Raw genomic sequence first — 15,413 nt, 5'->3', positions numbered from 1 at the left:
TACCAATTTTGAAGGTGTTGTAAATGATTTGTAAAATTTGAAGTGCACAAGCACAGAGTGCTACTTCCGGTGTACAATGAGAGCAAAATGCCTATTTAGTAACTGGAGTGCAAACCATGCAATCAATATTAAAGAAAATCTGAACATCAGTATGGGCAGTGAACAGTCCAATTTATGATGTGGCAGAGCAAGCTTTAGGCCCTAGTCAAGTTTGTGTTGGTTTTATGGTTGTTAAGAAAAATTAAATGGCAGTGTGCATTTATTTGTTGTTAAATGGTATAATTTGCCATTGTCTTGCAGCTGCTTTTCATATTATATTGGAATAGTGCTTGAAAGCTTCTATCCTTTTGTCAAACAACATAGAGTATGCAGTAGTAGATAGCAACAATGCATAGTTAAGTATATTTTTCAGTATTTGTACTTATTTATTTATGCTTTTTGGAGACTGAACTTTTACTCCACTGCAAGTAGAATGAAATAGATGCTGCTTTTGATTCTGTTGTATTTGTGTAACAATGAAGTAATTTGGTAAGCTTATAAAGTATGTATTGTATGTTTAATAAATAGTAAACTGAGAAATTAATGATTACATTTTACTTTTGATAATTAGTTAAAATAAAAGCCAATGCTTTGGATAGAAAAACTAAATAAATTATACCATCTGTCACAAGCATACCCATTTTTAATGAAACATTACATTAATGCTTTTACATAATCCTTTAGCTTCAGTCTTTTTCTATTATTTAAAGTATCTTTTAAATTTGGATAAACAAGCTTTAGTTCACGTACTTGACTTTCACTTTTAGCAGAGGAATATAATTATTTCTGCTTTCATATGAGGATTTCAGTGCTCTGAGCTATGATTTTTCTGTTTCCAAGTTTGTGTAGTTATCAATGTTTTGAACTTCATAGATGTTTCAAATGTTTACATTTCAAATAGAATTACAATTGATGTTGCTCAGTTCCTTCTGCTAAGTGCCCATAAGTGATATTGTTTACAGACATTTATTCTAGTGATTTATTCTAGTGATTATTCATCAGATTCTCAAGACACAAATCACTATTTTAGAACTCATAATTTTGTTCACATTTTAAAAAATCAGTTTCCAAATCTTTTACTGCAATTCCACTAAATGGATAGTCAGGATATTTATGTGAAAATTTGTCTTGGTGCCTAATTAGTCTTTTTAAGACTAGGCATTTTAGGACTATTGATTTATCAGGACCATTATTAATAACGTAAGTTGTAAGGGCATTATCTGCTACACTGTTGCAGCTCTAATAAAGGCCACAATCTATTAAAGCTGTTGTGTAAGGTACAGTGAATAGCTGAAAAATGTTATGCAACTCACTGACAATGCAAACAGCATGGGAGAGAGTTAAGTTGGAGGTTGACTTTATTCTGTTTGCCTACAGGCACACAAATCATAGAGAAGACATATTTTTGATGGAGATTCAAGTTATGGCTTCACTCTTCCTCATGTCCTTTCTGTAAGAAAATGGAAAAAAAAAGCAAAAAGGTAAATATGTCATAGGTAATTATTTAATTTTGTCAAGTAGTTTCTATTAACATTAACTCAGCATGCTATAACTACTTGAATTGGTTTATGTTATTATATATGTTATTATATGTTTTTAAGTATACCAATTTCTATTTCTGTTTTATTACCATTTGAAATATGTTGTGTCAGATGTAGTTGGTTGATGTTGATGGCATTCTACTATCAAACTAATCCCGAGAATACTACTAAGACAAATTAAAGAATTTGTGAAATTTGAGAACATTTTATAAAAAGAATTTGTGCAAAACTACTTTTATTATCTTGTTCCTGCACCCTGCTCCTTGACTGTTACATCCATGCCTGCTGTTTGCATTCAAAACATGCATTAACAATGAATTGGAGTTGCTGCACATTACATGTTGCACAAAACAGTGCCATGATGAATATCATTTTCATTATATTTGTCTCACGGAACGCTCGGCTCCCGCGAGGCATGTGGTTTGGCCAGCTACGTGCATTGGGAGGACCCTCATTTGTGGCCACGCCTGCATACATCTTTGTTTGTCTATGTGTATTTAAACCCACGTCAGGGAGTGCAGCGTTGTTGGTCATTGTTGACGTAGCGTGTGGATGTAACAGGTTGATGTTTCATGGAAATGTTTCATGATAATGTTACATGTTTTCGATATTGTTAACTGTGTTTAACTGTTTGTTTACTGTCAACTGTTTCATGTTCGTCTTAACATTTGTAATGCTTGTGAGTGCTGTTATCGTTCCGTGTGTATCTGTAAATAAATGTACGTCCCAGTCACTGGAGTTTGTGCGTCCTGCCGCTCGCCCTGCGGCACTCGGGCCACCTCGCGTTACAATTTGTCACAGTGTCAGTGCTTTAAATGATTGACAGCAAAGACAGAAATATAGCATTTTAAAAATCCCAGAGAATAATATATGATGTCTCTATCACACATCACATCTGTATTTTAATTTTTATAATCATATGGCATAACATAAAATAATATTGAGCTATTATATTCATAACTAGTTTCATGGTATTGATGATTTAGGTTTAATGCTTTTTTGAACAATTACAGAAATTCCCCTGTGGTGTAATAAATGTTGATTCTAAATACTGTGAATGTAACCAGCAGATAGCAGATGACACTTTGCTCTCCATTGCAGTTACTTAATTCAAGCCACTCACCTTGGAGCCAGTGTCACGACTCTTGGCCCTCAGTTTGTTGACCTGAGACTCAGCAATATCAGCCCTCTCCTCTGCCTCATCCAGCTCATGCTGCAGCTTGCGGAACTTGCCCAGATTGGCATTGGACTGCTCCTCCTGTAAAATAATGAATAGTTGATGTAAGAAAACAGGAGCACAACAATAAAATTACAATTGAAAGAAAAGTCTAACAGGGTTATAAAACGATTAAATTACTTACAGCTTCCTCTGCAGCTCTCTTATAAGATTTAACTTTCAGCTGCAATTTGTCTACCAGGTCTTGCAGACGTGTAAGATTCTTACGGTCCTCCTCAGTCTATGAGTGAGAAAATATAACATGTTTTGGGGTTTTTTTTGGGGGGGGGGGGTTTACCATTTTTTGCTAATTATTTCTACAATAACATTTTCCCATGATATTCAAAAACAAAATAACCTACACCTATTTTGATTATAAATATTTAATTGTAATATAGAAATTTTAGTACTACCTTTTTTACAAAAAAAAAAAAAAGAGCATGGCCTACCTGGTAAGTGAGTTCTTTGATGCGTCTCTCATATTTACGAATACCCTTTACAAAGTCACTGGCCTTTCTCTGCTCCAGCTCCACCTCATTTTCAAGCTCTCTCACCTAGAAGAAATATAACGCTAGACTTATTCAAGTCCAAACTATGATAGCATTTTAGATTATGTATTTCTGAACTATTTTAAAGTGTTATCATATTTGTAAAACTATTGTAGTTACTCACCCGAGCCTCTAGTTTCTGGACCTGTTTCTTGCCACCCTTCATGGCGATTTGCTCAGCTTCATCCAGACGGTGCTGCAGATCCTTTATAGTCTGCTCCATGTTCTTCTTCATGCGTTCCAGGTGAGCACTAGTGTCCTGCTCCTTCTTCAGCTCCTCTGCCATCATGGCAGCATCAGTGATGGCTTTTTTGGCTTTTTCTTCAGCATTCCTGCACTCTTGAACAGCCTCCTCTACCTCAGTCTGAAGCTGGGAAGTGTCTCCCTCTAGCTTCTTCTTCTGGTTTAGCAGGCTGGTGTTCTATAAATAGTGGAGATTTAATATATTATGCCATGTCTATAATAAATTCCGCATTGTTTCATGTTCACAACAGGATACATTTATATATTACCTGAGAGTGCAACAGCTGAACCCTCTCAGTCACATCCAGCAGTTCTTGCTCAGCCAGTTTCCTGCCTCTCTCTGTCTGCTCCACCAAGGACCTCAGCTCATCCAGTTCAGCCTGCAGCAGATTGTTGCGCCTTTCCACAATAGCAATGTTCTCTTTGAGGTCATCATTAGCTCGGAGAGCATCATCTAGATGTAGTTGAGTGTCCTTCAAAGTAAAAGTCCACAATAAAGCAACAATTCATAATTGAATAGAAATGCTGCAACATTTCTACTTTCCAGCATGTCACTTTTTTCAGGCATTTATACCTTCATATGTCCATGGAGACTCTTGAGTTGCTTCTGGGCCTCTGCAGCCTGCCTGTTAGCCTGGCTGAGTTGGATCTCCATCTCATTTAGGTCTCCTTCCATCTTCTTCTTCAGTCTGAGAGCTTCATTTCTGCTGCGAGTCTCAGACTCTAGAGAGCTTTGCAGGGTATCCATCACTCTTTGTTGGTTTCTCTTGGCCTGCTCCATTTCCTCATCCTTTTCAGCCATCTTGCGCTCTATATCAGCCTTCACTTGATTGAACTCCAGCTGAGCCCTTAAGAGCTTTCCTTCTTCATGCTCAAGGGAGGCCTGTGAAATCCAGAACAGCATCCAGAATTTTCAAATCCTTAATTTTATATTCACTTAATGATTCCAAAATGATATTCATGTTTATAACTTAGACGTATGTTGTTGAAGAAAATAAAAACAATACCTCAGCTTCTTCCAATGCAGACTGAATTTCAGTCTTTTCCTGATCTAACTGTTTTCGGATCTTCTCAAGCTCATGTATGCTTTTCCCACTCTCACCAATTTGCTCAGTGAGGTCAGAAATCTCCTCTGTTTAACAAACAAAAGTACAGCTGATCAGTATGTGTTATTTGTAGAACAAGTAATATTCATTAAAATGCCACACAAATATACCAAACATTGCTACCTTGTAGGTTCTTGTTCTCCCTTTTAATGGTCTCCAGGTGATCCAAACATTCCTCATAAGAGTTCTTCAGTTTGAACAGCTCAGTGCTTAGACATCTGGCCTCCTTTTGGGAGCTCTCTAGCTCACTTTGACTCTCTTCATATTTTTGCTTCCATTCAGCAAGAATCTATTTTATACCAACAATGTGAAATTAATTATGGTATTTTGAGTTGGGAAAGGGTGGTAGTACTTGAAGGCACTTGCCAAAGACTAGTTATGTTGGGAAAAAAACATCATGAAGTTGCATTCATTTTAATGTCAGTATTTACATTCATGGATAAGGCTTCATGATTTATGTAATCCTCAGTAAATGGTAGTTTTTGGATTCCTGCATGCTTGGCCATGCATGGGCTTCATGTATGAAAATTATCCACAATGAGAGATGATTTTTCATGTATATACACTGTATAAATTTTTATATTATCAGAAAAATAGTGATATGAAAATTAACTAGGCAGTATGTGGCCTATTTACAAAGAGAGTGTAGTTTTGCAACAAAGTTAAACAAAAAGGAAGTTAAACAAGAAGGAACAAGCATGTTATTACTTTGTCAAAGTTTCTTTGTTTCTTGTCCAAAGCAGCAGCAGCAGCATTGGATCTTTCCACATCAACCATGAGATCTTCAATCTCATTCTGGAGTCTGTGCTTGGTCTTTTCCAGGGAAGAGCATTTGGCATTGACAGCTTCCACAGCTTCCTCTGCATCTTGTAATCGCTGAGCAAGTTTCTTCCTGGATAAAGGAAATTTTAACTTGCACTTTGTCTTGCACAATGCAATTCCAAATTCTTTATGTTGGCTCCTAAAAGCTAAGTACTACTGATTTGAAAATTCAGTGGTTTTATTTCTTACTTTGCATCTTCCAACTCTTCTGTCCTCTGGATGGCGTCAGTTTCATACTTGGTCCTCCACTGAGCCACCTCAGAATTTGCTTTGGACAGACTGCGCTGAAGCTCAGCCTTGGCCTCCTGCTCCTCCTCAAACTGCTCTCGTAGCAGGTCAGCATCATGGCGAGCAGACTGCACTGCATGGGCCAAGGCATTTTTAGCCTGGAAGAAAATGATTAATTAAAAATAAACACTGCTTAGCCAGAATAAAAAATGGAAAGCACACATTGTGCAAATACCTTCACTTCTTCTTCAAGTTGTCTTTTGAGATCCTCAGTCTGTTGGGTATAAGACTGCTTGCCTCTGGTCAGCTGAGATACCAAGGAATCTTTCTCTTCCAACTGTCTTGCAAGTTCACCTTCATTACAAATGTATTTATTAAAATAATAGTACAGCCAAAATGCTACCTGGCACACACCACATGCCTTATCTAAGATCTTACAATTTTCAGTTTGCAGTTTAGATTTTTGCATGCTGAAGTCATTGATGCTACGTTGTCCTTCCTCAAATTTAGTCCTATATTCACTCATCTGGTCCTCCAGAGTCCTGCACATTTTTTCTAGATTTGTCTGGCACAGAAAATAGACATCAGCAATGCAATAGTCAAGACATAAGTAAACATGGCATTGAATGAAGCATAAAAGCAAATAAACAAAATAAGATTTACAAAAAACACCATTTTTATGGAATATGTATTTGAAATGTCCATTTTATATTATCAAGACTGATAGGGAAATTAGCTCTATGCAGTTAGCCTGTTATGCAAGAAGGTGAAGTTCGTGTGGGGTAATAGTATAATTAGTAATGAAGAAGCAAAAAACCAAACAAATAGTAAAGGGTGTACTTTGGCCTTGACAATGTGCTCCATGTTGGAGACAACATCGTCCAGCTCCAGTCTCAGTTCGCTCTTTTCTTTCTCAAGCTTCTGCTTCACTCTTTGTAGGTTGTCTATCTGCTCTCCAAGGTCAGCCACACTGTCAGCATGTTTCTTCCTCAGAGTTGCAGCAGTGGCCTCATGCTGTAAAGTGGCCTCTTCAAGATCTCTGCGCAGTTTTTGGAACTCAGCTTCTCTCTTCTTGTTCATTTCAATCTGTGCAGAAGTGGCACCACCAGCCTCCTCCAGTCTCTCACTGATCTCTTCCAGTTCTCTGGCCAAGTCTGCCCTCTGTTTTTCAACCTTAGCACGTGCAGCTCTCTCAGCCTCCAGTTCTTCCTCAAGTTCCTCAATACGAGCCTAGAGTTGAAGGTATTAAATTAAGTGTGTCACATCCAAACCAGTAATTAAAATGTGTGCAATTCAAATGAGACAGGGGATTACCTGCAGTTCCTTTAGTTTCTTCAGAAGCTGGGCTGCTATTGCTTGCTCATCCTCAATCTTACTATTGATTTGGCTGATCTCAAAATCCTTCCTGAATTTTTAATAAGCAAAAAATAAATAAACATGTGTATATGCTGTATATTAGATGGTGAATTGTGATTTAATGTTACATTTTTGCTTTCTGTTTATTTTATAAGAAGCCTACTTTTTCAGCCTCTCCTCCAACTGTTGCTTGTCATTTTCTAGGTCCATGACATTCTCTTGGGTCAGTTTTAAGTCTCCCTCAAGCTTTCTCTTAGCCCTCTCAAGGTCCATACGGAGTTTCTTTTCCTGTTCTAGGGACCCCTCAAGCTGGATAGGAAATAGTAATATTAATTTATGTGACACGTAATGTTCTTGTAATCATAAATATGTAATTGTTAACTTATCACTGACATCATCGACTTGCTGTTCTAGCTTGGCTTTGGCTTTGGTCAGAGTGTTGACTTTATCCTCTTCACTCTGGAGGTCATCAAGTGTTTGCTGATGGGCCTCTTGAAGAGCTTTCTTCTCCTTGGTCAGCTTAGCAATGATTTCATCCAGGGCTGCCATCTCTTCTGTCAGGTTTTTTACCTAGGGGAAAAGATACAGCATAAGCTAAGCTTTGAAAAAAGTAAATTCAATTAGCATTCCAGTAATGATTATAAGACCAGACCTTGTTCTCTGTGGCATGTTTCTCCTTCTCCACTTTGGCTAAGGTTAGCTCAAGATCATCAATGTCCTTCTTAAGTTCAGAGCATTCATCCTCTAGTTTTCTCTTTTTTGCAACCAACTCTGCATTCATTTCTTCTTCATCCTCCAATCTCTCAGTCAGCTCTTTGCATTTAGCTTCAAGTTGGATCTTGTTCTTAATTAAACCCTCACATCGCTCCTCAGCATCACAAAGGTTGTCTTGCTCCTGGTAAGGTATTTGTGATAAATTAGATCATTCTGAGATATATGTACTTTTAACATGTGAAATAGCTCAACAGTAATTGAACTCACAGCCTGGACTTGGAGTTGCAGGTCATTTTTCTCTTGGAGAAGCGTGACCATTTTCTCTTCAAGCTCCTTCCTGCGGGCTTCGGATTTGGCATAAGCCTCTTTTAACTTTAGGAATTCTTCCTTCATGTTGGCCATCTCCTTTTCAGCTTCAGCAGACCGTAGTAGTGGTTTAATCTTAAAGTACAACTTCATCCAAGGCCAGTTCTTCACTCCCATGAAAGCTCTGACATTCCACTGGATCACAAGCAAGGCATCTCTACAAGGTGACACAACAAATGTTAAGACATTTTTTATGTTTAATACTAAACATTCTTAAGAACTGGAGAACATAATTACCGGCGCTCAACAATTTTCTGGAACTCAATTCTTGAGAGAAGTCCACGTGACCGGGCCTGAATGCCAGTGATGATGAGAGCAAGGCGATCATCTCTCATCTCTTCAAGCAGACCCAGCAGACCAGCCTTGAAGAACACCTTAAAAATAACAGATAATCGTGTTTATGGCCATTTTTTGCTAAATAAATACCTTTAGCTGCTGATGTATGCAAGAAAATCAATATGAATTGTACCACCACACCTTAGTATGTCCAAACTTATATTGGTTATGGTCAATGTCTAAGGAGCCCAACAATTTCTCAGCTCCTTTCCTACTGTCGATGAACTGTCCTTCAGGAATAGCAGCAGGATTCAAAATACGATATCTGAAAATGTACAATATAGACCAAGTAGAATCATTTTACTAGCACTGAGTACATTGTACTCGCACTGGCATTTTAGCATATTATATTGCCTCTGGTTATATGCAAAGTACTTTATAATGAAATAATTTAAATAATAATATTTTAAATAATTTAAATAATAAATATTTTCTAGATTAATGGTATTCTTAAACATGGCGGTTAGGTTGACTGGATAATCTAAATTGTGTTTTATGAATGTGACCTGTGTGTACGCTTGCACAATGGGTGCATGTATGTCCAGTGATGGTTTGTGCTCTATCATGGCCTTAACCTCCTCCTTTTCCCCTGTAACCGGTGCAGTCCACCAATTGGCTGTGGTTTCCAACTGAGATTACACTGTGTGCAAATTGGCTGCTGCTTCTCATCGGTGTGTGAGTGATTGTAAAAGCTTATATCTGTCTGTAAATCGTCCTTGAATTTGAGAAAAGCACTATATAAATGTAACTAATAATAATAAAAGTAACTGTCTATTGCGTATCTACTAACTAAGTTAAATTAATTATTGTATAGTAATTTGCATTCATACTAATTGTTTACACATCTCAAGACAAAAATTAGCTAGGAGCCATCTTTTGATATTTGCAGTGTGAAAAATAGGAAATTCTATTTCCTCAATTATCTTTTTGTATTACAACTTTGTTCAGGTATCTTTTGTGAAACTCTAGTTGTCCATTTGATGTGTCTGGCATTTCTTCAGCATCAACTCAAACATTAATGAGGTGATATGGAAAAATATTACCTCTGTTTGAAATCTCCATACAGGATCCTGTTGGGGAAGCCCTTTCTGCAGATTCTGATGCCCTCCAGCACACCATTACAGCGGAGCTGGTGCATGACCAGAGGATTTTCCATGGCCCCAGGAGTCTTGGTCTCATTGGGGATAATGCAGCGCACAAAGTGGGGATGAGTTGATCTCAGGTTGGTCATCAGCTTATTCAAGTTCTCCTAACAATGGAACATATAGAGCATATTGTACATAAAGAGCATATTTTACATCTCTTACAGTTAACGAAAAACTTTACAAGTGTAAAAAGAGAAACCACATAACCCTTTCTGTAAAATTGAAACTTTATGCAACTTTATTTTGTATGTTCACTGTATTTATTTATTATTTAAATTTGTGTATAGGAAATATATTTTATAGTTCTATATGTATAAAAACTATTTTAAAAAAGGTAATCTTACCCTGTGAAGAGCAGACACAGTCTGGAAAGAAGAACCCTTTTTCTTCTTTTCCTTGCCTTTTCCACTTGCATCTGACATGGCTATAAAGAGAATATACCTGAGTTATGCAAGAGGTAAGAACTTAAGATCGGTATAGTAGATGATTTCTATGATGAATTAAGCCATTCACCATACAGATGAATCCACATACCTGAGTCAGCACCAGCATAATTTGCAAATAGGTAAGATAACAGTTTCATGGTAGACTTCTGGTACAGCCCCACTACAGTCTCATTGAGGGGATCCTTGTTTTTAACCAGCCAGTTGTTAATATTGTAGTCAACAGTACCAGCATAGTGAACCAGGGAGAAGTGAGCCTCTGGTTTACCCTTTACAATCCTGGGCTTTTGAAAATTGCCAGATTTTCCCAAGTGGTTATCATAAAGCTTAGCTTTGAATGTGGAATCACTGGCCTTGGGAAACATACATTCCTCTTCAAGGATGGACATGATACCCATGGGCTACAGATGCAATAATATATGTGGGTTATTTTCAGGTCAAACTGTTATGTCAAATTTCATGTTTCTCAGTTCACATTTGAACCCACCTTTTCAATGAGATCAATACAAGCCTGTAAGTCCATGCCAAAGTCAATGAACTCCCACTCAATACCCTCCTTTTTGTACTCCTCTTGCTCCAAAACAAACATGTGATGGTTGAAGAACTGCTGCAACTTCTCATTAGTGAAGTTGATACACAGTTGCTCAAATGTGTTAAACTGGAACAGTTTGAAATCAATGTCATTAGCACAGCAGAAGTACAAGAAGTACTCTAAGTGAAACACTGGAAGTGGTATACTTGAAGATAGCATAAGAACTTACATCAAAGATCTCAAAGCCAGCAATATCCAACACACCAATGAAATACTGCCGAGGCTGCTTGGTGTCCAAGGATTGGTTGATTCTTATAACCATCCAAAGAAACATCTTCTCATAGACTGCCTTTGACAGCGCACCAATAGCATAATACACCTGACAGAAATCAGAAATGATCTGTTACAGCAGAGACCTGTTTTCATGAACCTTTTTTATTCACTTTATGTAAAAACTATTTTTCACCTGTTGGACATTTTGTCCTTTTGTGACCCACTCATTTCCTACTTTGACTCTGGGGTGACACAGAGCCTTGATGAGATCAGCAGAGTTCAGACCCATCAGATAAGCTGATTTGTCTGCATCTGAAGATATAGACATGCACGTTATTACTGCATGTTCCCAATTAATTTACACCGCAACATCTATGTTCACCTAATAGACAGAATTTCCTTTAATGAAATTCCATAGTGCTTCGTTTACTACCTGGTCACTGAGGCAATTCATCTCTAAATTAATGGTTGATTATTGAGTTTGAACTGACCCTCAGTTCCATCAGCCTCAGCCTGCTCCTCTCTCTGCTTCTGCTTGAACTTCATGTTGCCATAGTGCATGATGGCACCAGTCAGCTTATAGATGCTGTTCTTCTCCTCCTGGGTGAAGCCCAGCACATCAAATGCTTCCTAGAGAAAAAGCACGTTTTTCAAATATAGGTATATTGCATTTCTGCACCTCAAGAATATTTAAGGATAGACAGTACTTTCAATGCAATAAATGTACTTAGTAATTCATGAAGAAATTACTATTAGAATGTATACATTTAGTTATTATAGTTATATTATTGTTGTTGTTGTTAAAGTTAAATTACAAATCCTTTGCCCAAATAAATTTGTGAGAAAATGGACAACTCTTTTGTTACACACATCAGTAGCCATCAGCTCATCTGCATCATTAATAGATGCCACTTGTGTCTCTCCTTGGGAGATGTAGGCGTAATCATAAGGGTTAGCAGTAATAAGCAGCATTTCTGAAAGAAAGAGATTAATTTATTTTTATGGTAATTTTTTGTAGTTATGTATATTTTTAAAAGATATTAAGGAAAATATAAATATTTTTTCTTTCTGACCTAGTAGTTCTGGTTTCTTCTGAGACAGTATCTGATAGAAGATATGGTAATCTCTCTCAGCTTTGAGCTGGAAAGTCACACGGGACTTCTCCAGAAGATCTGTATTAATTTAAAAAAAAAGTAACTGAAGTTCTTACATCTTTCAGAATTGGGAGATTTTCCTATTTTTATTTATTAAAGAAAAGTACTCACAAGTCTCAATATCTGCAGAGGCAAGCTTGCCAGTGGCCCCAAAATGGATTCGAATAAACTTGCCCTGTTAGAAACAAATCAGAAATATTTACATTTTTAGCATGTGGCGAACGACCTTAGCAAAGAGACATACAAACATTTATTAGCAATAACATTGTGTGTGCATACATTTATATGGAAGGATCATATACAGGAACAAATGCATATGCAGACTAATGAGCTTGACAGTCCTGAGTCCAAATGGGAGAAGCCACAGAGAGTGATTCTAGGCTAAGACGTAACTAGACTAAGATCCTATAGGACTTCCAAATTCAGACAAATAAGCAAGTAGTGGTGAACCAACCACATATTATGATAGTAGATAAGATGCAGAAACAGCAATAATAAAAACAGCGGTAACAGATATGGCAGTCCCAAGTGATGGAAACATCCAGTGGAAAAGAAAAGGTTGGAAAAATACCTGGGACTGAAATAAGAAGTAAAGGGAACAAGAAAGATTAATAACAAGGTTGTCCCAGTAGTGATATGGTCACTTGGGCCTTTGACCACTAAGCTATATGAACATAAGCTTACATTATAAGCATTATAATAATTCATTATTGTTCAGCATGCATCAACTTTGCATTATTTAGAAATGTGTGTCAATGATTATGGCCTACTCAGATAAGGATCAGTATTCTCACATCAAATTTGTCATTGCTCAGTGTTATACTGATTTATACTGATTGTTATAAATATCTTTTCATGTATTTTGCAGTACACATTGTTCTTTTGGCCTTTAAAATGCTCATTAATATAAGTATACAGGCAAAAATTTACTTCAGAAGTAAGACACTCACAAAACGAGAGGAATTGTCATTTCTGATGGTCTTGGCATTACCAAAAGCCTCCAGAGCAGGGTTACACTGAATGATTTGATCCTCCAGAGTTCCCTGGAAACAAAGCATGTATGTTAGAATGCTGTGTCCATAGACTGATCAGTAAAGCTGTGTAAAATCTATTAATTTTCCAACCTTTTTGTCATTTGTATCCTTCTTTATACCGCCAGCAGCAATACTGGCAAAGTACTGAATGACTCTCTTGGTGTTCACAGTCTTCCCTGCACCAGATTCTCCACTATATAAAGAGAGATTGTTTAGTAAAACTAAACTGTTCTTTGGAACTATGCAGCAGATATAGCCAATTATAATTCCTATAAAACACAGACTTACGTGATGAGAATAGACTGGTTTTCCCTATCTGAAACAAAGGATGTTTTAAAATCAACTTAAAAATCTCAATGAATGTATAGTTTATGAATAAATAAGCAGTTAAAAACAAAGTTTGTAAAGCAGTTGCATCCTGTCTTTTGGAAAATCCAACAGTTTTAGGGTAGAAATGATAAAGGAATCAGAATAAATAATTGTTGACTAATGTTCTTGTATTTAAGAAGAACAAGCAGTTCAGCTTTAACAAGTAATTAAAAACAATTTGTAAAGCCATTGCATCCTATCTTTTGGAAACAGTTTCAGTTCATGATATATAAAAAGGGTTTTTGTCAAAGACTAGAAATAAAAACAGTATCAGAATGAAACTGATGTGTTAAAGGATTTTTGACTGTTGTTTCTTGTATTTGACACCTGTGTACCTATTAAGGTAGAACAGAATACAATTTTTCCCTAAACACATATTGCCAGTATTTAAGAAAATTATGGGTGTAGGTTCTACTCTTTACCCTTGAGGTCCCAGATTGTGGTTAGTTATGTGCTGAATAGTTTAATGAATACCTGCAAGCATGTACTGATAGGCGTTATCAGAGATGGAGAAGATGTGAGGAGGAGCTTCACTCCTCTTCTTGCCCCTGTAGGCAAGTACAACTTCTTGGTTGTACACTGGCAGCCACTTGTAGGGGTTGACAGTTACACAGAAGAGGCCAGAGTAGGTCTGCATAGAGAGGATCCTAGGGTTACTATTTTCACATCCATACAAAATAAGTGTATAGGTGGAAACTATACATGTCTAACTCACGTAGATCATCCAGGCTGCATAACGCTCTTTGAGGTTAAACAGCACAGCAGGCTCATGGAGGAAGGTGAACATCGCCATGTCCTCAATTTTATCAAACTTTGGTGGGTTCTGAGGGAGAACATCAGCCTCCTTGACAGTCACAGTCTATGTATGATATGGGGAAAAATATCTCACATTTCATATTTCACTGTACTGAATTATGTAAACATTCTATTACATTTTAGCAGTAAGTTCCTTACCTTTCCATGCTCAGTGCCAACAGTAACTTTGTCACCATCTCTGCTGATAATGGAGGCCTTGACATACTCAACTTCAGGGTGAGGGACAAAGCATTCTTTCTTCATGTCAAAGGGGCGTGTTTGGGCCTCCAGACGCTCCTTGTCAGACTTCCGCAGGAAGGAGGCAGCAGCCCCAAACTCCTCCATTGCAGCATCTCCCATCTTTCAAGAGGACTAAAGACACATTCAGCAGTTGAAACCTGAATATTAGCATAGTGATATAATAGTAAGCAAATAACTGAAATTTGATCTCCAAATTTTAAAATAGAAACAGCTACCTAGTCTGATGGGATATATATACTTCTTAGCACTTTTTTGTATAATCAAAAAATATGTACTATCAGCTATATTTTGCCACACTTTTGCGAAACAAATATCCACTAGGGACATATATATTCCATGAGACTAGTTAGCTGTTTCTGCTTTATAAACTGGATAACTGATATATGGTCATTGAGCACTAAAATGTAAAAATCTATTCTGTTCTCCATGGAGAACAGAATCTCTGATAAACATATGAAATTTCATGAACATGGTAACTTGGTAACATGGTAACTATGCTTTTATATAAAGACATGGTAAGCTTACATATGTTTCTGTGTTGAGCACCCAGGTGAAATGTTATGTGCTAGACCTAGCAAAGGTAGAAAACAGATTTCTTCTCATTCATAGACTGATATTGGAGAGAATTTTAAATTGAGCATCTTGTTACATTTTTAATCTTTTTTGCATAATTTTATGTCATATATTAGACTCTTGTCTTGTATACATAGCTGCATCAATAACATTAAAGTTTTAAGCACAATGGCTTACCTTAAGTTGGAATGAGGTATGTGGTTAGAGCATATCCCAGCATCCCTTTATATAGGGACTCAGAAGAATCAGAATCTGAAGAATGTGGGAGGTGGTGATGGTGGTATACTGTATTTGGTTAGCTGTGTGGCCATTTTGGGTG

General features: G+C 37.1%; 1 protein-coding gene across 2 annotated transcripts; it reads right to left on the bottom strand.

The window, feature by feature from the left end:
- Positions 1-1,416: 1,416 nt before the first annotated feature.
- Positions 1,417-14,620, bottom strand: LOC113572964 (myosin-7-like). 2 transcript variants are annotated; one of them, XM_035530603.1, is made up of 37 exons: positions 14,420-14,620; positions 14,181-14,324; positions 13,940-14,096; positions 13,385-13,412; positions 13,187-13,289; positions 13,013-13,105; positions 12,174-12,237; positions 11,982-12,080; positions 11,779-11,882; positions 11,400-11,538; positions 11,102-11,220; positions 10,865-11,014; positions 10,591-10,761; positions 10,195-10,504; positions 10,005-10,084; positions 9,559-9,764; positions 8,657-8,780; positions 8,417-8,553; positions 8,081-8,336; positions 7,752-7,994; positions 7,493-7,669; positions 7,263-7,408; positions 7,058-7,148; positions 6,584-6,973; positions 6,182-6,308; positions 5,979-6,097; positions 5,705-5,901; positions 5,402-5,585; positions 4,817-4,982; positions 4,595-4,719; positions 4,162-4,470; positions 3,857-4,060; positions 3,469-3,765; positions 3,246-3,350; positions 2,942-3,037; positions 2,704-2,838; positions 1,417-1,489 (listed from the first exon to the last, which is right to left on the bottom strand). In XM_035530603.1, the coding sequence occupies exons 1-37, from the start codon at positions 14,618-14,620 to the stop codon at positions 1,469-1,471; spliced, it is 5,817 nt and encodes a 1,938-aa protein (XP_035386496.1). In that variant the 3' UTR covers positions 1,417-1,468. The 2 variants fall into 2 exon arrangements, with proteins under 2 accessions (XP_035386496.1, XP_035386497.1); XM_035530604.1 differs by having other exon boundaries at positions 10,005-10,075.
- Positions 14,621-15,413: the final 793 nt, after the last annotated feature.

Source organism: Electrophorus electricus, chromosome 10 (genome assembly GCF_013358815.1).
Source record: "Electrophorus electricus isolate fEleEle1 chromosome 10, fEleEle1.pri, whole genome shotgun sequence".
NCBI classification, from domain to species: Eukaryota; Metazoa; Chordata; class Actinopteri; order Gymnotiformes; family Gymnotidae; genus Electrophorus; species Electrophorus electricus.
Note: the sequence above shows the minus strand (reverse complement) of the source record. Positions and strands in the feature narration are given on the sequence as shown.

Excerpts from the sequence above, each read along its gene's own strand:
- LOC113572964 (XM_035530603.1), bottom strand. The coding sequence starts at position 14,620 with ATGGGAGATGCTGCAATGGAGGAGTTTGGGGCTGCTGCCTCCTTCCTG. Across the intron at positions 6,309-6,583 it reads AGCACATTGTCAAGGCCAAA|ACAAATCTAGAAAAAATGTG; the intron begins GTACACCCTTTA and ends TTTCTGTGCCAG. Across the intron at positions 3,351-3,468 it reads TCCAGAAACTAGAGGCTCGG|GTGAGAGAGCTTGAAAATGA; the intron begins GTGAGTAACTAC and ends TATTTCTTCTAG.